Source organism: Oncorhynchus keta, chromosome 25 (assembly GCF_023373465.1).
Source record: "Oncorhynchus keta strain PuntledgeMale-10-30-2019 chromosome 25, Oket_V2, whole genome shotgun sequence".
Taxonomy (NCBI): Eukaryota; Metazoa; Chordata; class Actinopteri; order Salmoniformes; family Salmonidae; genus Oncorhynchus; species Oncorhynchus keta.
The window spans coordinates 16,972,475-16,996,619 of NC_068445.1; the positions used below are offsets into that span (position 1 = coordinate 16,972,475).

At 41.5% G+C, this 24,145-nt stretch overlaps 1 protein-coding gene across 1 annotated transcript in view; it reads left to right on the plus strand.

Annotated features, from left to right (window-relative positions):
* Positions 1-98: 98 nt before the first annotated feature.
* lgi3 (leucine-rich repeat LGI family, member 3) overlaps positions 99-24,145 on the plus strand; it is a 28,768-nt gene continuing 4,721 nt past the window's right edge. Inside the window, exons 1-7 of the mRNA XM_035735968.2 lie at positions 99-471; positions 18,554-18,611; positions 18,713-18,928; positions 20,266-20,337; positions 21,626-21,697; positions 23,796-23,867; positions 23,972-24,043. Of these exons, the coding sequence (XP_035591861.1) occupies positions 18,720-18,928; positions 20,266-20,337; positions 21,626-21,697; positions 23,796-23,867; positions 23,972-24,043 (497 nt within the window). The 5' untranslated portion in view covers positions 99-471; positions 18,554-18,611; positions 18,713-18,719. The remainder of the gene's footprint in view (positions 472-18,553; positions 18,612-18,712; positions 18,929-20,265; positions 20,338-21,625; positions 21,698-23,795; positions 23,868-23,971; positions 24,044-24,145) is intronic.

Genomic DNA, 24,145 nt, shown 5'->3' on the forward strand with positions numbered 1-24,145 from the left:
AAAGCTTTCAGAGTTTGAAAGGACTTAATAAACAGGTGCATAAATATCTTGATTTTTGTTGTTTATGATGTAAATCATACTTACGAAGATGGACTGATGGCCACTTCAATCTCCTACCCATTTAGTGTAGGTTACTGGGGGCGATTAAATATGATAATGTGCTGCTGACACCAGAAGAAATGTCCGCTAGTACAGAGAGCCGTGGGCAGCCGTAAACATTTAATTTATTACAGTGTAAATGGCTTGGTTTGGCTGGCTCTCCAGTGCCATCCATCAACCACCACAGACCCTGATACCCATGTCTGCCTCTGGCTTCCTGCTATGGGCTGATGCATCACCTGGATTGCTGTCTCCATGCAACAGGCTTGGCGCCACACAGTGGGACAGCTCCTGATCCCTGTTAAGAGCTAACGTTGACTGCTAGGTTCAATGGAAGTAGCCTTTATTGCCTACGGAATATCATTGCTGAAGGTAAATATGGAAGGATGCAAGAACGAGTTCGATTTTTGATTAATGTGTGAGCTGTTTTATCCTTCAGACCTGTGTATTTGAACTGAAACATGTAACGTCAACTAATGACTAATTGCTGCAGGAGGGATGAAGTGAACGTTTCAAATGGCACTGTTTTGAGAAAAGGCCTTTTCAGGGACACAGTGCCTAATCTGTCCTTTACCAGGTAATGAGAAACCGCCTCTGTTCCCTTCCTGGAATCTGAGAGGCCAATGATGTCACCGGAATGTTGTTTTTTGGAGGAATTGTATTAATCCCTGGAAACGCGTACTAATAAAAGGTACATCTGTGTGCTGTGGTTGAGGTGACAGTCAAGGGCTCCATATAGGAATAGAATGGACTCCAGGAACATGGGTTTATGGACAGCTAATGCATTGCTAAAATGGCAGGTGCAATTAAATGGATGGTATTATCCCTTTGACAGATGGTCTAGGAAGAGTTGGGTGGGGCAAAGTTAAGTGGGTGGGGCAACGCTAGGTGATGTCTTCAAACATCACTTTTTGTTCATCGTTGTCATTAGGATGTGCTGAACATACTCAGTCTTTGAGACTGAGAAAAACAAGTATAGTGTGAAGAAATAACAGTCAATAAAAAGTCCTAATTTGAAGTCTGGGAATGATATTTTAAAACAGAATGCTTCAGCCTCAAGAATATGCCTGATTTAAATGCATAATGTTTCCACAGAGTGCTGGATTAGTTATTGGTGTTTTAACACTGACCCTGTCCATGGCTGTAGGGACTCAGATGAATTGCTTTATTTTCTTGTTTACTTAAGTTGTCCTGATTTATTCCACCTTGGGCTCCAAGTCTCTGTTTTTCAAGCAACACAAATCCTCCATTATTGTCCACACTTTGTGCCCTGTCAGGACTGACAGATGACCTGCCCTTCACCTTGCAGACTCCCCACAGAGGTGACGCATTGTCAATCAGACATCATTATTCACCTTCAATAGCAAGTGAAGCTTGTGAGGATGGCGGGGGGTACTTGCTTATTAAAGCCTCCACGAGAGAGAGGAGTGGTGACATCAGCCTGTTGTTGTGCGCCTCTGGCTGTCACATCGCAATTGAGCCGATTATTTATGGGAACAAGGGAGGAGAAAGTGGAGGGGGCTGTCAATGCACATGAGGGGTAGAAGGGGACAAAAGGGAGCGGTACAATGCAGGTGCTCATGAATATCAATTCGGCCAGCTTCCATCTGCTATGAGTTGTGGAGGAGACCGAGTCCCGTCTCCTGTCAATTCGGCCAGCTTCCATCTGCTATGAGTTGTGGAGGAGACCGAGGCCCGTCTCCCGTCAATTCGGCCAGCTTCCATCTGCTATTGAGTTGTGGAGAAGACCGAGGCCCGTCTCCTGTCCTAGAGGCAGAGTGTCTCCACATGCTGAGCCCAGAGTGTGAGGGGGCAGTGCCCAAAGTGAAAGGTGGGCACATTCCCAGAGTGAGGGGCCACTGTGCTGTTAGAGCCGATGAACATACTGGTCTCTTTAATAGCCACTGAGGGTTCAGTCTGTATCTGTGAAGCGCTACAGATTGCGTGATAGAAATGTAAAGGCCATTTCCGTTTCGGACGACATATGCAGCATTTACCGTGAATGTGGTCTCTGCTATCTCGGGAACATTGCCTTTAAATGTCAATCACACTATAACTCGGAACTTCTGTGATACGGATGGAATAGAGCCCTAAAACCATGTCACCTATAATGAGCTGTAATCAAGACTTACAACCCAAAATAAATATTTTGAAGCACAAATGCAGACAAGGAAGGAAAAATGTGGTCTGTGAATTACTCAGTAATAACGTCAGAAACAATATATTTTACTTTCTCAAGTGGGTTGTTTCGCCAGCCTCTTTATTGAGGGTTAGGAGTTGATGATCATCTGTGTTTTCATCCTACTGTGGCTACTGTGGTTTTGGGTTGTAGTTCAGTTCTTGCAACACAGTTTGCAGTGGAACAAAATACGTAATCTTTTTATGATGATGTAAATGTTTTCAAAAGAAAAGGATAAAGAAAGCAGCAGTCTCAGCAGTATAGCATAGAATTTCTAACAGCACACTGAGGTAAATATGACAGCTGTCGGCAGGGAGTATACATGCACTTTGGCTGTTGATGCAGGGGTCTCTGTTGAGGGCTGGGCCCCTGTCTATGGGATGGCTGTGTCTGAGACAGGTCCCCAGTGCCCTCTGCTCACTGGGACAGAACTGACAGTCGGGGGTTATCGTAGGGCGAGGCCTGTCACTCACTGGACATCACAGTATTGTCTCTCAGTATCTGCCCTGCTCCTCCCTCCATGCCCATCATGGGAGCGGTCTTGTACTCAAAGGGAAAGAATCAACTTGTCATTCACACGTCACAGAGAAAGGGAAAACTAATGCATGCAGTGTCGTCCAGCCACATTCATATCCTCTCTGATCTACTAATAGCCACTCTGAAAACATAGCCTCTTTGAGACATTAAAATGTTTGTGGGGGAGACCAGGGGCAATTCCAACAGGGGGCAATTGTAACATTTTGAGTATCTCCAAACAGAAACAAGTTACTTGTGATGAAACTCACTCAGTTCATGCCCATTTAGGTTCTTTCCCTGCTTGACATTTTGAGCCAAATGTCAGATTTTTTATACTGTCCTGGGCATTAATGTCCAAGAATTCAAACTGGCATAATTTTCATCACTATATGCTGGCTAAATATTGACATGTGTCACTATTGTTGTCTCTTGCTAGGCACATGATGTTTTGTTGTGGCTGCTCAATCCAAGCAGCCAAATGATGAAAACAACCCACTGGGCACAGACGTCATTTCAACGTCTAGTTTTGATATACATTTTGTGGAGTTGTCAACTAATGGAAAATAAAATAAAAATTCACCATGTCATTGGATTTAGGTATGAAATTCCCTTACATTGATGACTTCTTGTGAATCCAAATCACTTTTCTACATTGATTCAACGTCATCACATGTTATATTTTTTGTGGAAATGTCGTGGTAACAAAGTTGATTTAATCCGTTTTTGCCCAGTGGGAAGTGATTTTACCTTTAAGATGGTATGAATTATATGTGAATTATACAAATACTAACTAACCAAATAATACCAGCCTTGGGGTCCTGTAGGGTGCCAAAGAAGTTGTAAACAGATATGATCTGGGCACCATCAGACTATTCAAGATGTTTTGAGCGGAACTGAATGGCCATGCACAAACAGGGGTTGTTACTGTAAATATTGCTTACATAAAAATACTTACATTCACCGGCCAGTTTATTAGGTACATCCATCTAATACTGGGTCGGACACCCCTTTGCCTCCAGAATATCCAGAATTCTTCAGGGCATGGATTTTTCAAGGTGTCGGAAATGTTCCACAAGGATATCGGTCCATGCTGAAGTGATGGCATCACGCAATATATTCATGCTGTGAACAGCCCATTCCATCTCACCCCAAAGATGCTCTATTGGGTTTGGTCAGCAACAATGTTCAGATACGCTGTAGCGTTCAATCATTGCTCACTTGGTATCAGGGTACCTAATGTGTGCCAGGGAAACATTCCCTAAACCAGTACACCACTGCCACAAGCCTGAACCGTTGACACCAGGCAGGATGGGTCCATGGACTCAAGCTGCATACGTCAAATCCTGACTCTGTCATCAGCATGACACAACAGGAACTGGGATTCGTCGGACCAGGCAATGTTTTTCCACTCCTCAATTGTCCAATTGTCCAGTGTCGGTGATCGCGTTCCCACTGGAGCCACTCGTCTTGTTTTTAGCTGATTAGAGTAGAAACCGGTATGGTCATCTGCTGCAATAGCCCATCTGTGACAAGGATTGAGGAGTTGTCGTTCTGCACACCTCTGTTGTAGTGCGCTGTTATTTGTCTGTTTGTGGTCCACCTGTTAGCTTGCACGATTCTTGCCATTCACCTTCAACCTCTCTCATCAACAAGCTGTTTTCTCCCACAGGACTGGCGCTGACTGGATGTTTTTTGTTTGTTGTACCATTCTCGCTAGACCCTAGACACTATCGTGCGAGAAAACACCAGGAGGGTGGCCGTTTCTGAGATACTAGATCCGGTGAGCCTGGCACAGACAATCATACCATGCTCAAAGTTGCTTAGGTCACTCATTTGGCCCATTCTAACATTCAATCAAACAGTAACTGAATGCCTCGATGCCTGTCTGCTTGCTTTATATAGCAAGCCACGGCCGCGTGACTCACTGTCTGTAGGAACAATTCATTTTCATTGATTAGGAAACAGATGTTTAATTTATTTTTATTATATTTAAACTGTATTTAAGCAGGGAATCATGCTGAGACCACAGCCTCTTTCACAGATGAGCCCTGATTGAACACATCAATAAACAACTATTACACTATACATATCTATATACACATCAATGACAAATTACATGAAAAGAAAACACAAAACACATTAAAGAAACACAATTATATGAAACAAACACATTATTCAGTTAAAAGGCCCTCTAACATTCCCAGAATTGCCCTAGAGGCACCAACTCCACCAACCCTGCTCGCTTTGAGATGATTCCACGTGAGGTGCAAAAAAACAAAAATCAGATTTACCTAACTCAGTGGAGATTGAAGGGGTTTCCAGGGTCAGCCATCCCTGAGTCCGGGTCTGGTAACCTATACATCTGAAGGTTAACAATGAGGTAAGGTATGGCGTAAGTTTATGCAAGAGGGCTTTATTGACAAAAAGAATGCAATGCATCAATCACGAGACTTCAATGAGGGCCAGCCTACATTCTGATACAAAATGCAATGATGTGTACTGAACCTACCGCCCATAATAAAGTGCAATGTGATTTTCTTATATAAAAAATAACTAGCCTAGTTCAAGTGATCTCTGAGCAGTAGAGTAAAAGACAAACATTGTTACAATTGTCCCTAGTCTCCACTACAGATGTATATTGTGTAAAAACATTTGGTGACTAATTCTTTCCATAAATGAGTGATTATGACTGTGAAAGAGGAGGACTGGAGTGGACACTGTGGCAAGAAGCTATTTGATTCAAGCATTGATGGAGTCTGTCTGGTAGTGTGGGTGTGGTTGGGGAAGAGCAGATGGAGGACAGTGGTTTTGTGTAGGTAGGTGTAAAGCTATGGATGGATGTGTCTTGTTGACAAGGTGTGTTGCCCTCCTCCTCACAAAAGTGTTGCCTGCAGGCATGGCCCCTCCTCTTTCCCACCGGATCAACTTTCTTCTGCGTTGGAATGAGAGTCAGACACTTCCTCCAGGCTGAGACATATAACCTGGTCTTGCTAGGGCCTTTATCAAACAGGATCAACTGGTGTGCCAAGCCATTGCTCCCCTGTCCCCACGGGCAGGAGGATACCTGCACATGCATTCCTCCAACACATCCCACTCCCAAGAGGCATATCACATATCTTTTATGACTGCTCCGCTCAAATGGGGAGATGGTTGCTCTGCATAGTACTGCATGATAGCGAGCTATGATAAAGACATGCTTGGTTGTTGGAGATTTCTGAGCTCCCCTGGTAATTCTCAAAATATCAACATCGAAATGCTGCTCAACAGACATCCCACTGTCTTGGAAAAAGGTGAGAATTGATATCTGGACCGACAAGAGACTTATCAAGGTTGTCTGCTTAGAACAGTGGTATATGGAAAAAGTAATCTGTTTTCCCAGTAATGTATAAAGGATGAAGACACCAGTTATTGATGGTGTGACAGATTGGTGCGGCTAGTGTCACATGTTCCCCGGAGGATACTCTAGCCTACCCCAGAGATTTTCTCAACTTGGTTCTATTTCCCGGCTGGCTGCAGCAAGCCTTTTGAGTGTTCCCTATGCTAGTCAAAGTGAGTGACGAGATAGGGGAGGGAATGAATCAAAGCAGGGTCATTGTCCTCAGGACTCTGTCTGTCTAATCATATCACTTGGCCTGCCCTGAGCCATATCTCTTCATACTCTCTTTAATTAAATTGAGTCTGTGATGAGATTACCTGACTGACATACCATCCTATGTGTAACTCTGAGCCCCAGCATGACAACATGGGGAACACATACAATATATTATACTTGTGTTTTTTATGGTTGTTTTGTATTTTAGATGATGTAGGTCACAAAACAAACAGTAACATACAGTAACATATCATATCGTCTTTCTGCAGAGCAGCAGATAACATTTCAGCCCACCTGCTACACCCCTAAAATGTAATCTGCTCTGCAGCAAGTAGCCTAAGTAAAAAGGTTTTACTTTTTTTATTTTTTATTGACTAATATGAAATAATCAGAAGCTTTATTGGTATGTTTGTGACATTTGGATTGCCTGTAAAAGACAGTCATCAAACGTGACAGAATTGTGTTGGATGGGACCTGTTGTGACAAACACTTACCTTATTGGATTTTGGTCAAATGGTTTATTGATATAGTTGGATGTGTTTGAGCCTGAATCACTGGTCATGCTGCTGGCTCCTCCAGGACTTTGATGTCACCATGTCCCTTTGAGCTCTTTTGGCTCTTAGTGACGTCTAAGGTTGCAATGTGTTCGAGTTGCGTCAGGGGTAACTTTAGCATTTTTGCTAACCCTTCCCCTTATTCTAAACTTAACCCAATTCACATACTTCGTTAATTCACTTAATCTTTGTAGTTTGTAGTTCCCCTAACCTTTCACATAAATTATCCCAACCTTTGTAACAACGTAAATTCTCCCCGTAATTCTCCTTTGTTGTTACTATGCAACAAGCAACCTGGTCTCAGAGAAAGAGGTATAATGAAATACTTCCACAAGATACATTTCGAGTTACTTCTTCCAATTCGTATGGTATTGTATGACGAGGTAAGACAAATTATACTATAGTCCTCTAATTCCTATGATATTGTATGACCGCTATTTCATTCATAATATAAACGTAATGTAACATATCATACTGAGTGTCACAGACTAATATTGTGTCACAGATTAATATTAATATTAAACTAACCCTTGTCATTAGTTCACCTAAAAACCAACATAAATTCACCCAATAATTCTCCTTTGTTGTTTTCAAGCAAGAAGCAAACTGGTCATGTGTTGCTGCCATGCTATGTTGTTGTCTTAGGTCTTGTGTGTTGTAGGTTGTGTTGTCTGTCTTGTCATGACGTGTGTTTTGTCCTATATTTTTATTTAATTTATTTTACATTTTTAATCCCAGCCCCCTGCCTCCGTAGGCAGCCTTTTACCTTTTGGTAGGCAATCATTGTAAATAAAAATGTGTTCTTAACTAGTTAACCTAGTTAAATAAAGGTTAAATAAGTCAATTTGAAAAAATACATATTCCAACTCGTATGCTGTTGTACTACCAGTTAAGACGTATAATACTCTAATTTGTATGATTTTGTACAAATGCTATTCCATTCATATAATATTATAACTCATTCAAGATTTATGATAATTTACATTACCCAATTCATTCAATTCGTAATGTAACGTAACATATCATACATTACATGGCGTGTCACAGATTTACCTACAGAATAATATTAATATTATCTTCACCTAACCAATGTACAGTTGAAGTCGAAAGTTTACATAAACTTAGGTTGGAGTCATTAAAACTCGTTTTTCAACCATTCCACAAATTTATTGTTAACAAACTATCGTTTTGGCAAGTCGGTTAGGACATGTACCTTGTGTATGACACAAGTAATTTTTCCAACAATTGTTTACAGACAGATTATTTCACTTATAATTCACTGTATCACAATTCCAGTGGGTCAGAAGATTACATACACTAAGTTGACTGTGCCTTTAAACAGCTTGGAAAATTCTAGAAAATGATGTCATGGCTTTAGAAGCTTCTGATAGGCTAATTGACATCATTTGAGTGAATTGGAGGTGTACCTGTGGATATATTTCAAGGCCTACCTTCAAACTCAGTGCCTCTTTGCTTGACATCATGGGACAATCAAAATAAATCAGCCAAGACCTCAGAAAATAAATTGTATACCTCCACAAGTTTGGTTCATCCTTGGGAGCAATTTCCAAATCTCTGAAGGTACCACATTCATCTGTACAAACAATAGTATGCAAGTATAAATACCATGGGACCACGCAGCCGTGATACCGCTCAGGAAGGAGACGTGTTCTGTCTCCTAGAGATTAACGTACTTAGGTGTGAAAAGTGCAAATCAATCCCAGAACAACAGCAAAGGACCTTGTGAAGATGCTGGATGACCATAATGACCATCGTTATGTTTGGAGGAAAAAGGGGGAGGCTTGCAAGCCGAAGAACACCATCCCAACCGTGAAGAACGGGGGTGGCAGCATCATGCTGTGGGGGTTCTTTGCTGCAGGAGGGACTGGTGCACTTCACAAAATAGATGGCATCATGAGGTAGGAAAATTATGTGGATATATTGAAGCAACATCTCGAGACGTCAGTCAGGAAGTTAAAGCTTGGTCTTAAGGACAACAAAGTCAAGGTACTGGAGTGGCCATCACAACACCCTGACCTCAATCCTATAGAAAATGTGTGAAAAAGCGTGTGCGAGCAGGAAGGCCTACAAACCTCTCAAGTTTCAGGTAACCTTCAACAAGCTTCTCACAATAAGTTGGGTGAATTTTGGCCCATTCCTCTTGACAGAGGAATGGGCCAAAATTCACCCAACTTATTGTGAGAAGCTTGTTGAAGGTTACCTGAAACTTTGTTGTCCACCTACAGTCCCATTTCCTGGTCAATCAAGGAAGTGGTTCATTTTATTTATTTAACTAGGCAAGTCAGTTAAGAATAAATTATTATTTTCAATGACGGCCTAGGAACAGTGGGTTAACTGCCTGTTCAGGGCAGAATGACAGATTTGTACCTTGTCAGCTCGGGGGTTTGAACTCGCAACCTTCCGGTTACTAGTCCAACGCTCTAACCACTAGGCTACCCTGCCGCCCCAACCGTATGGTTCTCAATCAGGGACAGCTGTCTATCGTTGTCTCTGATTGGGAACCATAGCTTTTTCCCACAGAGTTTTCGTGGGTAGTTAATTTCTGTTTAGTGTTTTGCACCTTTCAGGACTGTTTCGGTTATTCCCTTTGTTATTTTGTTATAGTGTTATAGTGCAGTTTTAATAAAGAAAGCATGAACACTCACCACGCTGCGCTTTGGTCCGATGATTCCTCTTCTTCAGATGACGAATACCGTTACACTGCTGCAGTTGATAAGTTCATTACAGTTACCAGCCTCAGAAATTGCAGCTCAACCTGCAGCTAACCTGCCCCGGAGCAGGTTAGTTCTGAAGGATTCGTTGCCATAGAAATGTACCCGACCAAACTTGCCTGGTTAAATAAAGGTAAAATAAATAAATAAATACAAAACAAAGAAATACAAAAACATAGAAAAAGGAACATAGAATGCCCACCCAAATCACACCCTGACCAAACCAAAATAGAGACATAAAAAGCAAGCAGAGGTAACAAAGGTCTGCTTATTAAGCCCCTAGAAACACATTGGGCTCATTCTGGGCAGATTTTGGCAAGAGTGAACACTCTGGTTTGAACTCTTGCACTCTACTGGAGAAACCATCTCAGCAAAGGAAACAGTGCCCCTCTCTCTTACAAAATTTAGCCCATGTATCCGATGCTGTCTGGAAAAAAAGAGTATGACATGCCATACTCTTTGTCCAGACAGAAACAGATACATGGTATACCCATACTGAGACAGAGGAGTGCAATTTCGCTAGCTCGGATGCTTTATCAGAGATTGTTGCATCTTTCTGTCGAGATTGTTGCATCTTTCTGTCGGTGCGCTTCTCTGTCAAATAAATGGTCAGTATTTCAATATTTTATTTGGACGAGCATGGAGGTACGGTAGGATTGGCCCGCCCATAACACCGGCCTGGCGATAAGACCTCAAGACATATGATAACTTACTTAAAATCAAATCAAAATCAAATTGTATTTGTCACATGCACCGAATACGTCAAGTGTAGACTTTACCATGAAATGCTTACTTACAAGCCCTTAACCAACAGTGCAGTTTAAGAAGTAGAACATGTTTTCCAAGTAGACTAAAATAAAAAGTAATAACAAAAGTAACACAATAAGAATAACAATAACGAGGCTATATACAGGGGGCACCAGTAGCGAGTCAGTGTGCGGGGGTACAGGCTAGTTGAGGTAATCTGTACATGTAGGTGGGGGCGAAGTGACTATGCATAGGTAACAAACAAACAGCGAGTGTAGAAAAGGGAGGGGGGGTGGTCAATGCAAATTGTCCGGTGGCGATTTAATGAATTGTTCAGCAGTCTTATGGCTTGGGGGTAAAAGCTGTTGAGGAGCCTTTTGGTCTTTTGGACCCATGCCAAATCTTTTCAGTCTCCTGGGGGGTTATGTCTTGGTATGTTTGGACCATGATAGTTTATTGGTGATGTGGACACCAAGGAACTACAAGCTCTCGACCCACTCCACTACAGCCCCGTCAATGTTAATGGGGGCCTGTTCGGCCTGACTCTTCCTGTAGTCCACGATCAGCTCCTTTGTCTTGCTCACATTGAGGGAGAGGTTGTTGTCCTGGCACAACACTGCCAGTTCTCTGACCTCTTCCCTGTAGGCTGTCTCGTCGTTGTCGGTGATCAGGCCTAACATTGTTGTGTCGTCAGCGAACTTAATGATGGTGTTGGAGTTGTGTTTGGCCACGCAGTCGTGGGTGAACAGGGAATACAGGAGGGGACTAAGTACACACCCCTTTGGGGCCCCAATGTTAAGGATCAGCATGGCAGACTACTCTTCCCACCTGGGGGCAGCCCGTCAGGAAGTCCAGGATCCAGTTGCAGAGGGAGGTGTTTTGTCCCAGAGTCCTTGGCTTAGTGATGAGCTTCGTGGGCACTATGGTGTTGAATGCTGAGCTGAAGTCATTGAACAGGTGTTGCTTTTGTCCAGGTGACAAAGGGCAGTGTGGAGTGCGATTGAGATTACGTCATCTGTGGATCTGTTGGGGCGGTATGCAAATTGGAGTGAGTCTAGGGTGTCCGGGAGGATGCTGTTGATATGAGCCATGACCAGCCTTTCAAAGCACTTCATGGCTACCGACATGAGTGCCACGGGGCGCTAATAATTTAGGCAGGTTACCTTCGCTTTCTTGGGCACAGGGACTATGGTGGTCTGCTTGAAACATGTAGGTATTACAGACTCGGTGAGGGAGAGGTTGAAAATGTCAGTGAAGACACATGACAGTTGGTCCGCACATGCGCTGTGTACACGTCCTGGTAATCCGTCTGTCCCAGCGGCTTTGTGAATGTTGACCTGTTTAAAGGTTTTGTTCACATCGGCTACCGAGAGCGTTATCACACAGTCATCCAGAACAGCTGGTGCTCTCATGCAAGCTTCAGTGTTGCTTGCATGAAAGTACTTCATCCAATTCTTATGCTATTGTACGACCAGGTAATATGTATGATACCATATGTCCTCTAATTTGTATGAATTTGTACGACCTCTATTTCATTCATAATGTAACCTAACATAACGTAACATATCATACTAAATGGAGTGTCACAGATTTACGTAAAGAATAATATGAATTGCCCTGAGAACACATAGGCCAAACAGAGAGCTCCCTTTTCAGGCTGCTTGACCCTGGCTCAGGATATGGGATGTGGGTTAGAATCATAATTTAGAAAGTAAATGTTGTGAACACTGTAAGAGTCATGCCAGTGACGCACAGTAGCAGTTATCCAAACATGTTGGATCGCCACAGGTAACAGGCTGGGGCAATGAGGTAACTGAAAAGGCTCCAATTTCGAGGTGACTAGCTTTAGTTCTGAATATACATGTGACACACAGGAGAGGGAATGGTGGGGGGAGGAGCACAGGCTGGTAGAGGAGAAAAGAGGGCTTTACACAGTCAACTGCTTCTAATCCAAAGTTTTTGAAATGGGTGGAGGGGGTTGCTACTTTTTGGCTTGGATCTCATTTGCAGGAAAGGAGAAATGTCCTTTCCAAAAGCACAGCTGTTTATGCTATACCTGTGGGAGACATGCTGACTGGACAGAGGAAGCTGTTGTGCTAATCTCCAAGTTTACTCCTCACTTCTGCTGCTGTCCTCTACAGCAGGCAGCCCCTTGTTTTGTCTAAAGTATTGCACTATTTACACTCAAATGAGTAGAGCACATCCTCCTTGGTTGAAAATAACTGCTTATAGAGTAAGACTCCAACAAAATGTTATTAGAAAAGAAAGTTCTCAAAGAGTTCTTTCTTTTAAGCCTTGTTTATACCTGGCGCTAACATGGATCCTTTGTCCTGATCTTGTCCACATTCTTATTGTGCCCATTTGTTCAGACATGCGTCTGAAACATGTATTAAAATATGATATTCTTTCAAAATAGTATTATTTATTTATTTTAACACACATATTGATGCCATAAGTCCATAGTGCCAGCTGTCAATGATTTTAGAAGGTGGGATAGTTATGATTGAAATAGTTTCACTTTCCAGATCCGCATACAGTGCGTACCTGACTCCCTCCTGAGGTGGTCAGGAAGATCTGATCTCAATCAGATCACAATGAATTTTTTAATCGTCCTGTCTAAAATTGTGTGCACAGTCAGAATGTGGACAAGATCAGGACAAAGGATGCATGTTAGTGCCAGGTATAAACGGGACTTTAGACTGTGTTATAAATGAAAGTATGAGGTAAAGGGCAAGGGAGGTAGTAGTGAATGAAAACCCTGACAGAGAATGCCATTTTGTCAACTCTAAGGTATATGAATCTTCCAGGTAGACATTAAAAGGGTAAAAAACATTTTTGTTGTTGTTGTAATGCTATAATTGAGAACACATATACAAACAATACCATTGAAAGCTAAGGTAGTATACTATCTTATGTACTGTATATAGATCAGTTGTTAATAATGGTTGCCGTTTTAGCTGCAGTTGTAGCTAGTTGACATGGCAGTGGTTCTCGTCTTTTTTCTACCAATGTAAATGTTCCCTGATATGTATTCTGAAAATTGATGCCCTTTAGTTATGTTGTCCCTGCAGTAGGAAGGGTATAGAATGGAGCACTGTTGAGCACCACATGGAGTCCCTCCCTCTATTGTTGCCTGGAATTCATTCTGAGAAATTACAGGAAATAAATGTAGCTTGTGCTAAGGCTACTGATTCTATGTCTGATTAGCAGTCCTTCAGACATTCGAGAAATAGATGTCTATCCCTGGTTATAAAAGCAAAATCAACATACTGTATTTCTTGAAGTGTGTGGTAATCCAACCAACTTCTGGAAAGTGGTCAAATCTTTGAAACAAAACTCCACCCCCAGGTTGCCCCTGCAGGTTTTCACAGCCTCTGGTTCCATACTAGACAAAATTGATAAGGCACAAGGTGAGACCCACCCAAAATTAACATTTGTAGTGCTTTTAAATAATAACCATTTGGCTTCAGGTGGCCACCTGTTCGAAAGGATAGTCTCTGAAAATGAATCTCATTCCACTAGAGGGAGTCCTTTAGTCACCTCCAAACAGATTGTAGAGAATGATGCATTAGCAGAATAACAACGTTTATTTTAATTTCAAACATTTGATGTCTATGATGTGCTTTGCTAAAGAATAATGTAAACAAATCCATAGGGGGTGATTCATTTGATCCCTCCTTATTGCAGCTCTCTGCCCCACTTATTGCAGAATCATTAACCTACTGTATATGTTTTACTTGACAATCATTTGTGGTGGTATCCTTAATATCTGGAAAGTGGCACGTCTTCCTCCTACATAAAGTAGAAGATTCTTCTGATTTAGATAACTACTGTTCAATTTCCAAGTGATCTTGCCTTTCCAAAGTTTTGGAATCTCTGACCAACTTTCAGAAAATAACATTGCGCACTCTGTTCTTAATGTGCATCACTCCAATTTTGGAGTGGATATAGGACTGTTTCAGCTGCTATACTTGTTTCAGATGATTTGTTAAATTGCTTAGATCATAAAATCATTGTGCTGTCTTATTGTGCTGTCTTAGACCTTTCCAAGGCCCTCGATACTGTTGGCCATCACATTCAAAGGTTGACTGAAATAGGCCTGGATCAGGCTTCTTGCAAGTAGTTAGAGAATTATTTGTCAGACAGGACACATGTGATTTCTCATGGTTAAGCCTTGTTTCCTTGATATTACAAAAGGTGTACCGCAGGGGTCAGTATTGGGACCTGTTCTCTTTGCTATTTATATAAATAACATTAGTCTATCTGTTAAAACTTTTCTCCCAGGAGGGCTATGGCATGTCCCATTGCTCTACTCCAATCAATATAGTCTAATTGGTACTTAATATTACTCTGCATGCATGTTATGTATGCCCTTGCCCAACTGTTGACCAAGCTATCTTAGAGCTGCAATCTGACCTTGTTGCCTTACAGAAAGCTCTGGTTGGTTTAAAACTTGTACTTAATGTAGGCAAGACTAAATACATGTTGTTCTCTAATTATCGCAAAAATGTTTCAGATGGACTACATATTTATTCATTGGATGGTTCTCCCAATCTATCGGGTTCCCGCCAATAAATATCTGGGCATTTGGATTCAATGTAAAAAAATATATATATATAGATGGATGAGCTAGTTAGAAAGATAAGATATAAAGTGGGCTTATTTTTTAGAAATAGATCTTGCCTCTCCCTAAATAGCAGGAAGCAGATTGTACAGTCAACTTTCCTACCAGTTCTTGACTATGGTGACACCATTGACCAGATTGCGGCAGCCACTAGTCATAAATCTTTGGATGCTGTCTACCATATCACCATTCGTTTTATCACAGGTGACAGTTTTAATACACTGCATTCTGTATCAAAAGGTTGGCTAGTCCTCATTAAAGTCCCGTAGATCACTTCATTACTGCCTTTTTGTGTACAAAACTTTACTACACAAGCTTCCAGGTATAAAAACATGATATAAACCCATTCACAAGGGTTGGCGAACTCTTGAGGTTCCTCGGGTCTACACTGAACTAGGTAAATCCACTTTTAGTTTTAATGCACCTCATTGCTGGAACCAACTACAAAAGGCATTTGAGTTGGATTTTCTAGTGCCGCTCTGGCAATTTAAAATATTGATTGGGGACCTTCATACTGAGGAATGTAACTGTTTTTCTTGAATATTTGTGTCGTGCTGTATTTTAGTTTTACAATTGTTCTGATTTTAATTAGATTTTGTCTCATGCATTGTATATGCAAGGCTCTCTTGTGAAAGAGACCCAGCACTCAATGGTGACTCCTTGTTTAAATCAAGGTAAACTATTGTTTTTACTAAAACAGTGTTGGGTCCTAGGCTACATGATAATGGTAGACAGTAGGCAGCAGACTGAAAGTGCTTGCTATCTGCTCATGACAACATTGTTGTTGTGTGGGAAAGCTGTCTGTGCCTGGCACTGCAGCTCTACTCTTGTCATGTCCCCTCCTCTGGCTGCCATCAAACTACTGTCTTCTGGATCCACACAGCTCCACCATATGGCCAACAGCTCCTCCTTGTGGGGATTCGACTCACTTTTCCATATTTTTATTTCCATATCCTATAGATTACAGTGCCTTCAGAAAGAATTCAGACCCCTTGACTTTTTCACATTTTGTTTACTGTTCTAAAATGGATAAAATCGTTTTTTCCCCTCATCCTTCACACAATACCCCATAATGACAAACACAAAAACAGGTTTATAGAAATATCCCATTTACATATACGTATTCAGACCCTTACTCAGTACTTCGTTGAAGCACCTTTGGTGCAATCACAGCCTCGAGTCTTCATGGGTATGAAAAAAATTGCCACACCTCTATTTGGGGAGTTTCTCCCATTCTTCTATGCAAATATTGTCAAGCTCTGTTAGGTTGAGTGGGGGAGTGTTGCTGCACAGCTACTTTAAGGTCTCTCCAGAGATGTTCGAATCAGGTTCAAGTCTGGGCTCTGGCTGGGCCACTCAAGGACATTCAGAGACTTGTCTCGAAGCCACTCTTGCATTGTCTTGGCTATGTGCATAGGGTCTTTGTCCTGTAGGAAGGTGAACCTTTGCCCCAAGTCTGAGGTCCTGAGAGCTCTGGAGTAGGTTTTCATCAAGAATCTCTTTGTACTTTGCTCTGTTTATCTTTGCCTCGATCCTGACTAATCTCCCAGACCCTGCCGCTGAAAAACATCCCACAGCATGATGCTGCCACCACCATGCTTCACCGTAGGGATGGTGCCAGGTTTCCTCCAGACGTGATGCTTGGAATTCAGGTAAAAGAGTTCAATCTTGGTTTCATCAGACCACAGAATATTGTTTCTCATGGTCTCAGAGTCTTTAGGTGCCTTTTGGCAAACTCCAAGTGGGCTGTCATGTGCCTTTAACAGAGGAGTGGCTTCCGTCTGGCCACTCTACCATAAAGGCCTTATTGGTGGAGTGCTGCAGAGTGCTGGTTGTCCTTCTAGAAGGTTCTCCCATCTTCTCCCCGATTGCTCAGGGGAGGCCAGCTATAGGAAGAGTCTTGGTGGTTCCAAACCTATTCCATTTAAGAATGATGGAATCCACTCTGTTCTTGGGGACCTTCAATGTTGCAGAAATGTTTTGGTACCTTTCCCCAGATCTGTGCCTCGACACAATCATGTCTCGGAGCTCTACTGACAATTCCTTCGAACTCATGGTTTGGTTTTTGCTCTGACATGTACTGTCAACTGTGGGACCTTATATAGACAGTTTTGTGCCTTTCCAAATCATATACTTTCAATTGAATTTACTACAGGTGGACTCCAATCAAGTTGTAGAAACATCTAAAGGATGATCAATGGAAACAGGATCCACCTAAGCTCAATTTCAATTCTCATAATGTAAATAAGTATTTTTTTAATTTTTTTATTTTTCATAACTTTGCAAAAATGTCTGAATACCTGTTCTTACTTTGTCATTATGGGGTATAGTGTGTAGATTGCTGAGGATAAAAAAATATATATATATTTTAGAATAAGGCTGTAACGTAACAAAATGTGGAAAAAGTCAAGGGGTCTGAATACTTTATGAAGGCACTGTATATAGGATTCAATGGAATTCTATAGGTTCTAATCTGGGTTGTTCATGCTCTGAATCATCCTCCAAATCTGCCTTTGTGTGCACCATTGGCCTACATGTAAATAAAAAAGAAGAGGTAATATATGTTGTTACTGGCAATTACTGATTCATGGGTTATGTAGTAAATTACTTATACAAATACAATGTTTAATATAAAAATATAACTTGCTATATTATTGTTTCAAAAAGTGTATTACAATTACTAGTTGACTACCAGAACACAAGTTTGAAATGAGCCCAGCAGCTTAGCTCTGATATGCGGTAGCTACTGCAGTGGTTCTCAGTACTCTGCCGCCCTTGTGGATGTTATCTAAGAGGTTGTTCTCTTCTCTTCTAACCTAATATCTATTATCGTTTCCTATGACTCTTTCCTTTATTTTTCTGTGAGGCTTTCTTCCTTGCCCATCTCCTCTCATTTAAATGTTAAAAGTGGTATTCTTCTCATTGTCTCCATAACTCCAATCCCGATAACAGGATGATAACAGGCTCAGAGAGAGAGAGAGAGAGAGAGAGAGAGAGAGAGAGAGAGAGAGAGAGAGAGAGAGAGAGAGAGTCTGAGGCAGTGTAAAGACCCCAGAACCCCCCCACCCTTCCATTCCCACCCAGCCTGCCAGGCCTGACACTGCCTTGTTCCTCCTCTCCCCTCCCCCTGCCTGGCAGCCTCCCTGGTCATATTTTTAAGTCTTCTGTGTACGATAGTAAATAATTCAGAGTCAGTGGCGCTGCGTACAGGTCCTAGTGCGGGGAATTGCAGCCTCGCTCCCGCAGTCTGCACTCTGACAGCAGCTCTAGGGAGAACACACACATCCAGGGAAGCTGCAGAGCACACACACACATTCAGTGAAGATACCATCCGACTGCCCTCTTTCTCTCTCTCTCTCTCTCTCTCTCTCTCTCTCTCTCTCTCTCTCTCTCTCTCTCTCTCTCTCTCTCTCTCTCTCTCTCTCTCTCTCTCCTCTCTCTCTCTCTCTCCTCTCTCTCTCTCTCTCTCCTCTCTCTCCTCTCTCTCTCTCTCTCTCCAACTCTTCACAGTCTTTCGATAGCTCAGCAACATCACTTCTACTGCTGCGGCTGCTGCTACTGCTACAAGGTAAACAGAGTTTTTGTCTTGTTCTTCTTTGAAGGGAAAATACAACTTATTGAGGCTTAGCAGTCTTTGTCACCAGTCCCTTTGCCTCTGTACATCCGTAGAGGAAATATGCTGAATGCCGGATCGAGAAGGGTCCCGGGATGGCTGAAGCTGTTGTCCAGCCTATGTCTGCTTCTCTGCCTGGTGGGGGAGACTGGGGCCAAGAGGGTCCCCAAAATCCCCCGCTGTCCTACCACCTGCTCCTGCACCAAAGACAGTGCCTTCTGTGTGGATACCAAAACTATCCCCAAGAGCTTTCCCCCTGGGATCATCTCCCTGTGAGTACAACACTGATCAATCTGTGTGTGTCTGTTCATGTATATACTCTTTCAGATTTTTGGTCTATTCCTTACATTTCATTCCAAAATGATAAATCCAGCTGTTGATAATGTACATGAAGACTGTGATGTCATGCATGGTTTTTACGGATGACATCACATCACGCAAACATAGGCAACACTTTCACAATACATTCTGCAGAGTCTACTCTGCTTACCAAAAGCTTATACTTCATGTCTACAACATTTTTAAACAGTTTCAGATTATATTATATTATACTATGTTTCTCAAGAGAGAAAGACAGTGTTTGTGCTCCTCAAGAACGTGTGTCTGAAAGATTTTAAAGAGACATTATGAGAAAGAAAAGATGACGTTCACAAATGCTAATAAAAGATAACAAATGGGCACTGTGCCTCAGTCTCTCCTCATTCTTGGACAGAAGTCAGGGGGAGCTGGCAGAAATGAGACTACGTTGATTGGAGTAGAGCAATGAGATGTGCCATAGCCCTCCTGGGAGAGACACTTACAATAGATTCACATCTCACAGCAAAAGACCTGCGTGTCCTCCAAGGAATAGTAACCTTACTAGATAGAGAGATAGAGAGATAGATAGATAGATAGATAGATAGATAGATAGATAGATAGATAGATAGATAGATAGTTTCAATTAATGGAAGCCAATAATGTAGTAGATAGCATACTCTATCTGCATACATTTTACTTACAACATAATTTTGGGTTTACTTAGATTTTTGTCTCTATTGACTCTGAATGTATTATCTTTCTGTAATTGAGCATTATGTTCTTGCATTTAAAGAGTTTGGGGAATTGAAGTGCACAAGCACTGCAAGGTGGAGGTGGCCTCATTTTAAAGTGATGAAGACATGGACCTGTGAATAAGGAAACTGTGTCCTAGTTTTAAAATATTTTGCCCTTCTTGAAATTCAAATAGTAAGACAGATTTATCCACAGGAGCTCTTGGTAAAACATCCCATGCTGCATGTTCAGTTCTGTCAATAGATTGACTGTGCCTGGGGACTGAGGAGAACATTCCCATGCAGGCCCCATCCCCTTATATTGATTAGGTGTGATGCAGTACCACCATCCATCAGGATCTAACAATTCTTATTTTTCCCTTTCAACTTTTAACCAAAAGTTATCCTAATAAACATACAAAATTCACAAACCTCTGTGGCTGACTGGCAACATACATCCACTTTAAGCATGGAGCAACAAGCCCTTTCACACAACAGGGGTTGGATAAGGATTATGAAATTGACTCAATGTTAATTGATGGAGTCTGAATGATGATAAGTTGATTGTCTGTACTCCTCAGGACGATGGTGAATGCAGCCTTCACTACAATCCCAGAGGGAGCCTTCTCCCATCTGCACCTTCTGCAGTTTCTGTGAGTATTCATGCATATCCCATCATCCCATTCTCTCCCTTCCTGTCTGAGTTAGAGGAACTAGAGCAAACAGTCTCAACTTTACTTCTGTGGTTTGGGTTCAAATTAAAAGGCTTAACATGTTCTCTCCAAGACACCATCTTCTATACAACAACAAAAAATCAGCGAGACCAATCTCGCCTGTTGTTTTGGAGAACAAAATCAAGATAACACATGTAGTAAAATTGAGGGCTAAACATACACATACAGATAACTAGATACAAAGCACAAGTCATGAAGTAACATTTGTTAGACAATACAAGCACTATAAATCTCTTGAAATAAACTGTTATTGAAAACAGTGGTGACATGGCAGTAGTGAAATTAAAGTGGCTCTGTATCAGTGTCATCGCCAATGACTGACTCCCTTCAGTTCTCTTCTGTTTAAACAATGGCTTATCTGTCTATGCAGATTCAATGGAGTGTGTGTGTTTGTGTGTTTGCGTGTGTGTGTTTTCACATTTTGTGGTTTTGAGCTCACATTAAAAGGCCCAATGCAGCTGTTTTTATCTCAATATCAAATCATTTCTGGGTAGCAATTAAGTACCTTACTCTGATTGTTTTCAATTAAAATGGTAAATAAGGAGCTTGTTAGCAAAGCTTCTTAGCAAAGAGCAATTTTCTCAAGAAAGAATTTTGCTAGAACTGTCTGGGAGTGGTCTGAGTGTGGAGGGGAAAACTGAAAACTAGCTTTTTGGCAGAGAGGTTTGGAACTCTCTTTCTTATTGGTCTTTTAACTAATTAATCACCTGGTGATGTCACCAGGCAGGACAAAACTCCATCCCACCAAAACAGGCTGAAATTTCAGGAGGTATTTTCAAATAGCTCTTACTGTAAAATGGCATTATCATTTAAAAAATGTCACAGTATTATTCCAACCACATAGCGTTTAATTATATATAAAACAAAGGAAAATGAGGTTTTTGACTGCACTGGGCCTTTAAAGCTGACCTATACTATATTGAACAGTTGATCTGTTCCTTGAAATTGAATAGCTCTTCCTATTTCCACTCCACAACCATTCAGGTGATTTATTTGTTACTGGAAGACATGTTTTGTACACTACTTGTGTCCATGTGTAATCCTGTGTAAATAAATACACATTTACAGTAGCCGGTATTGATGTTTTTTTTACCTCTCCAGCAGTATTTTTCTGGAGATTTTGTTAAAATAAACATTTGAAAAGGAAAGTGAAACAGATTTCCTTCCAGTGTGTTATAAACCTCTCTCTTTCTCTCCCTCTCTGCAGTCTGCTGAACTCAAACACCTTCACTGTTGTGGCTGATGATGCCTTCGCAGGTCTGTCACACCTGCAGTACTTGTAAGTGTCATACTTTGTGCCCTTATTCAAGTACAGATATACCCCCAACAACCATTCTATCTGAGAGGATGAGGTAGTGGTGTTACAATGAAAGATCCAGTTCTCAGTCAGACAAGGATCGCGTAAATAGCATTGGATATTGATCCTCCTCCTACCAAGGAGCCTTTACTGCCTTTGTGGGGCCTGATGAAGCTGAGCATACCATTTTGTTAATTGATGGGAAGTTGGGCCCCAGGAAATATGAGGTTGCTGATACCATCACATTTGCTGCTTTCCACGGAAGCAATGCATTAGGCTCCATAAAATGATTGTGTGGCTCTGGCTGCAGCTCAGCCCCAGGGCTCTGCATCGCCCTGCCAGCTCTACCCAAGGTGGCTCCTCACTGTGAATGCTAATGAACTCATATCTTCATATTCAGTGCTGCTCAATATAGGAGACAGAATGCAGGCTGGCTGAGCTCACACTGTGTAGCCCTGGGATGCTTCACAGATCCAGAATGAATACAGAGAATACACTTGTAGTCAATTGTTACCTGAACTTTGATACAGGGCTCAGGCAATATTTATATTCATTACTGAACCCATGTAGAGGCACCCTACTAAGTATCTGATGATGGGGCTCTTTTGCCAACTGTCAATTCTCAATTTTAAGTATATCCAAAACATACACCTGCTATGTTAACTTCATTAGAAAAATGTGAGTGGGGGGATGATGGCTTGTTTGTTTTGAACACTTTTCACCGCAGCCAGTAGGTGGCTGTTCCTAGATCCCCTCCCCCCTCTTCTTCAAAACTTGGCTTATACTCAAGGTCAGTGCTGCTCTTACTGCAGACATTCCAGCCAACAGCCAGGCCCAGGTCCATTCCCATTTTAGCTGCTTAAGATTCAAGAAGCAGGACATGATCCCCTTTGTAACAAGCTTTTTAATTAAATAAATAAATGAGGGACAGGCAGAGACACAATTATGATTAAAGGTTCAGTAAGACCAATGTTATACTCTGAATATGGAGAAGAAGGCTGTGTACTATGCATGATTGAAATGGCAATGTATTCAAATGATCTTGATTGTATTATATTGGCAAATGACCCCGAGTTCTACATTTACATTTACATTTAAGTCATTTAGCAGACGCTCTTATCCAGAGCGACTTACAAATTGGTGCATTCACCTTATGACATCCAGTGGAACAGTCACTTTACAATGGTGCATCTAAATCTTAAAAGGGGGGGTGAGAAGGATAACTTATCCTATCCTAGGATAAAGCCAATATGGTTTTCAGTACATTTCTCTTAAAGCCAATATGGTTTTCAGTCCATTTCTCTTAAAACCGGATGTACACTAAACGACTTTCAAAATCCTAACATCACTAAACCTCACATTGAACCAGCATCTTTCCTGTTGTTTTTTTGTTCTACCAGAAAGCATGTGTTTATCATAAGAATACACATTCATTGAGATGCCACTATTAATACAAAGCTGTCTGTCTGAGTCATTCATTCACTGGGTTGATCTTGATTGTCATGATTGCTTGCATTTTTTCAGAAGTCTACTATCTACACTGAGTATACAAAACATTAAGAACACCTGCTCTTTCCATGACATGGACTGACCAGGTGAATCCAGGTATTGATGTCACTTGTTAAATCCACTTCAATAAGTGTATATGAAGGGGATGAGACAGGTTAAAGAAGGATTTTTATGCCTTGAGACAATTGAGACATGAATTGTGTGTGTGTGCCATTCAGAGGGAAAAACACAATATATAAATGCCTTTGAACCGGTAGAAGGTCCCAGGCACACCGGCTTTGTCAAGAACTGCAACGCAGCTGTTTTTTCCACGTTCAACAGTTTCCCGTGTGTATCAAAAATGGTCCACCACCCAAATGACATCCAACCAACTTGACAACTGTGGGAAGCATTTGGCGTCAACATCGGCCCGCATCCCTGTGGAACGCATTCGACACCTTGTAGAGTCCATGACCAGACAAATCGAGGCTGTTCTGAGGGCAAAAGGGAGGAGTGTTCTTAATGTTTGGTATACTCCGTGTATGTGTGACACAGTATAATGAGTGATCCTCTCTCTCTGTATGCCCATCAGATTTATAGAGAACAATGACATCCAAGCCCTGTCAAAGCACACCTTCAGAGGGCTTAAATCCTTGACTCACCTGTGAGTATATCTTCTGCCTATTTCTCTGTAAATATCAATGGAAGAATACTAGTTTTGAATTGCATGGACATGTTTTGACATGATTAATTTTCTGTTTTTTGTAGTTCTCTGTCAAATAATAACCTGCAGCTCCTTCCACGAGAACTCTTCAAATATTTTGACATTCTGACAGACTTGTAAGTACATATATTTTTAAAAGGGAACATGGTATCCTTATCATCATTGGTTTCATCTTGTGATTTTATGTTTTTAAAACAAGTAACTATAACTTATTAGTA